This window comes from Cynara cardunculus (assembly GCF_001531365.2).
Source record: "Cynara cardunculus var. scolymus isolate 2C chromosome LG 1, CcrdV1, whole genome shotgun sequence".
Lineage (NCBI taxonomy): Eukaryota > Viridiplantae > Streptophyta > Magnoliopsida > Asterales > Asteraceae > Cynara > Cynara cardunculus.
The window spans coordinates 3,080,716-3,085,148 of NC_037528.1; the positions used below are offsets into that span (position 1 = coordinate 3,080,716).

Here is a 4,433-nt window from a genome sequence, read left to right on the forward strand (position 1 = left end):
TTAACGGGGATAACTAATTGTGTTGGTATAGAAAGTTGATATGAAACCATATGTACAACGAAAGAACATGAGTGAAAAAAAAAACAATCCATGGACTAAACCTGTAGGTTGATAAGTTTAGGGACTAAATTTGTAATTTTTCATCATTAATGTTAAGCGCGTAGGGTTCGTGCCAGCCGTGTGAAGCTCGACAAGCGGGTAAAAGCCAGTCAAAATATCAAGGAAACCCAATCAGGTTTGTGGAACCCATTCTCTGAATTTGAATCTGAATCTGATTTTGAATCTGAATTTGCATTTGAATTTGAATTTGCATTTCATTTGCATTTGAAGTGGGTGTTCCACCATTGTTGAAAGGTTTGACTTGGACCCAGAAAACGACAAACAGAAACAAAGAAGAAGAAAAGTCTCACCTTCCTCCTCCATTCCTTTCTCTCATCCCCCGTGTGTCTACTTTTTCATTATTTTATCTTCAATTTGAACAATATATATAACATCGTTCATCCCAATTCATTCTCTTAACCTTCATCGGTCTTCTCGACAGCTTCATATTCCTCATAAACTTTTTACAGCTAACCTCCACTTGATTTCTTCGTCAATTCAATCAGGTATGTCGAATCTTTTTCACTCAATCATAAGTTCTTGATGTTTATGGAAGACAACTCATTTTTGTCGGGTTTTCTTGTAGTTGGAGTAATCATTGTTAATGGGTTTCTATAATATTTGCAGGTTTTGATGTGTAAAGGTTCGAAGGGTAAATTTTGTTCCACAAATTTAGTCATGGAGGGAGATAAAATTCAAGAAAATAAAAATGGGTTCTTCTTGAAATGTTCGATTTTACTGGAATTAGCAGCCATCGATGATGTTGCTGGGTTCGTATTCGAGGTAGAAAGGAAGGGGATGAGCTTAGATGAAGTCAGTTTTTGGTATGGAAGAAGAAACGGCTCTAAAGGAAAGATGGGGTTCGAAGAACGAACTCCGCTCATGATTGCATCCGTTTATGGAAGCACCCACGTCTTGAAATATCTGATCGGAACCCAAAAGGTGGATGTCAACAAAGCTTCCGATTCCGACGGCGCCACCGCCCTCCACTGCGCTGCCGCAGGTGGGTCTCCTATGTCCGTCGAAACCGTCAAACTTTTGCTTGAAGCCTGTGCCGATCCTAATTTAACCGACGACAACGATAACAAACCGGTAGACCTGATTGCTCGTGGCATCAAATCCTCCAAACGGAAAGCTCTGGAGATGTTGCTGAAGGGTCTAACGATCGAAGAGGGAAGCGACAAGGAAGAAAGTGAAGAAACGGAAATTATTACGGCGAAGAAAGAATACCCGATTGATGTATCGTTGCCGGATATAAACGACGGTGTTTATGGTACCGATGAATTTAGGATGTATATGTTCAAGGTGAAGCCATGTTCCAGAGCTTACTCTCATGATTGGACGGAGTGTCCGTTTGTTCATCCCGGCGAGAACGCACGGCGGCGTGATCCGAGGAAGCACCAGTATAGCTGTGTGCCATGCCCTGAGTTTCGTAAAGGAAGCTGTGTAAAAGGAGATGCCTGCGAGTATGCACACGGGGTGTTCGAATCTTGGCTTCACCCAGCTCAATACAGGACTCGTCTTTGCAAAGATGAAACTGGGTGTGCAAGAAAAGTTTGTTTTTTTGCTCATAAAGTCGAAGAGTTGAGACCCTTGTATGCTTCTACCGGTTCAGCTGTTCCATCTCCGAAATCAGGTTCTGTTAGCTCTATGGAAATGGGTTCGATGAGTCCTTTGGGTCTTGGTTCAACTCCACCCATGTCACCTTCTATTGCTCCGGTGAATGGGAATATGTGGCAGAACAAGTTTGTTCATTTGACGCCACCGGCGCTGCAACTTTCCGGCAGCCGTTTGAAGACGTCTTTAAATGCTAGAGATTTGGAGATGGAGATGGAGATGGAGATGCTTGGATTGGAGAACATAAGAACTCAACAGCAACAAAGGCAGCAATTGATTGACGACTTATCTAATAATCTTTACAATAACAGCAATAGGTTTGGGGAAATGAAACCAACTAATCTTGATGATGTTTATGGATCTCTTGATCCATCAATTTTATCTCAAATCCAGGGGTTGTCTCCAAAGGTATCATCCCCATCAGGTCACCAGCAAATCCGACAGAATTCGAACCCCCTCCGATCATCCTACCCAACGTCCAATTACCCATCTTCTCCGGGGAGAAAACCCACAACCTTCGGGTTCGATTCATCGGCTGCCGTGGCTCAGGCCGTGATGAATTCAAGATCTGGTTCGTTTGCTAAACAACGTAGCCAGAGCTTCATAGACCGTGGTGCAGGAGCCACCATGAACCTTCGGTCAATGAACCAGTCTTCCACTTATTCCGAATGGGGTTCGCCTGATGGGAAGCTGGAGTGGGGGTTCAATTGCGAAGAGGCTAATAAGCTTAGAAGGTCGGCATCTTTTGGGTTCAGAAGTGGTAACAATGGTTCACCACCCATGAAGGGAAATCACGAGGCAGATGGTTCGTGGGCAGGGGCTGGGTTGTACAGTTCATCGGAAAAGGTTCCACAGTGGGTCGAGCAGATGTAGATAGAGGAGGAGCAAGTGATGGCATGAAGATCAAAATCTGTCGTTTTGCCATCATCGTAATTCTTTGATAATTCTTGATTACATAATATTTGATTAGACGAAGAAAGATGAATCTTGATTAACTTTACAACACAAACAAGTGGAGTTTTTTTTTATATTTTTAAATAATTTGATGTAATTTGTTCTTCATAATTCCTAACTGGAATTTGATCTTTTATTTATTGGCTCAACATTTTGTAACGTCAAACCGATGGCTTGATGAGTGTGATGTCAGATTATGAACAGGTCCAAAGGACAAGCCGGTTTGGTCCATGCTCCTGTCCTTTATTTAAAGATGTTATTGTGTTCATATTTAATCTCTACTTCTAATTAAATAGAATATTTCAAAGATGCTGAATTTGTATTTAATTATTATTAAATAAAAATAATTTTTTTTTTTAAAGCTCATTTACCCCAAGAAAAAGGTCACATATTTAAATTTAATGAAGAATAAAAATCTTCTTTTGATCACATAGGTTCAAATGCAGTAACTGCGAATTATCTACAGAGCAGGTGGTCGTCCTATGATTAATCGGTTCGAATAACGGATTGTATATCCAGGTTAATAGAAAAATATTTTTATTTTGTATTTTATTTTTAAAAAAAACTCGGTAGCGAAGGAATATATTTTATTGAAGATATGGACAAAATAGAAGAAAGGGAAATATGAATGGTCGACATCATTTTTTTAATGTGTGACAAGGATCGTTTATCAAAGCTCAAAAGGAGACACCAGCTTTTTCCCATATATGGAATTAATTAATATTATATTATATTATATTACTTTAACTTTTATATCTTATTTTATTTTCTAAAACAAAATTGTTTCTTTTAATATCTTCAACTTAAAGCCTTCACACTCATAATAATAATGATGAGGGAAACTAATTCAAATAGTCATGTTTACTCTTTGGTTTGATCTCTGGTTTTATATATATATATATATATTTAAAAAAATGTCACTTTTTTTTTAAAAGTGACAATTTCTCAACTTACAAGGATCAAAAGTGTAAAAAAGAATTTATGATTTTTTTTTTACACTTTAATAATTTGTAAATTAAAAAGTTGTTACTTATAAAAAATAGAAACGTTTTTAAATATTACTAGAAGCGTACTCGCGTAATGCAGCGAGATACATCGTGTTTTTAATATTTCATTTTATTATTTATCTCAGTCGATATTATAATATGGCTTTATGTGATTTTGAGAAAGCGATAATGTTTTAATTTTTGAATAAAATATATGTTTGACGATATCATAAAATTTTGACAAAAATATTTCGATATTAGTATCAAATTAACTATTTGAAATTCCTCATTTTTTTGTGTAATTTTTTAATCCAATTTTTTTATAATTTAATTTATGTACAATAACGAAGTAATTTATATTTAGTTTAATAATATAATTTTTTATAAAGATAATAATTATTTATTTTGTTGGAACTCGATAATTATTCTAATTATATTTTAGATTTTTTATATTTTAAAATGAGATGTTCATTCTCTATTTGATTATGTATATCCGCAGTCATTTTTACAAATTCAAACATCGAACTTTAATAAGTTGTACTTATGCATAATTACTTGTAATCTTGAATTTTAAGTAATATCATTAATATACAATACTTTATGCATAACAAAAATATATCGATATTCGTATCAAATTAACTATTTAAAATTCCTCATTTTTTGTGTAATTTTTTAATTCAATTTTTTTATTATAATTTAATTTAGGTACAATAACAAAGTAATTTATATTTGGTTTAATAATATATTTTTTCTTATAAAGATAATAATTAATTATTT

The 4,433-nt window shown here is 35.2% G+C and overlaps 1 protein-coding gene across 1 annotated transcript; it reads left to right on the plus strand.

Annotated features, from left to right (window-relative positions):
* Positions 1-517: 517 nt before the first annotated feature.
* Positions 518-2,922, plus strand: LOC112519018 (zinc finger CCCH domain-containing protein 29). Its single transcript, XM_025126908.1, has 2 exons — positions 518-605; positions 727-2,922. The coding sequence occupies exon 2, from the start codon at positions 733-735 to the stop codon at positions 2,587-2,589; it is 1,857 nt and encodes a 618-aa protein (XP_024982676.1). The 5' UTR covers positions 518-605; positions 727-732; the 3' UTR covers positions 2,590-2,922.
* The last annotated feature ends 1,511 nt before the right edge of the window (positions 2,923-4,433 follow it).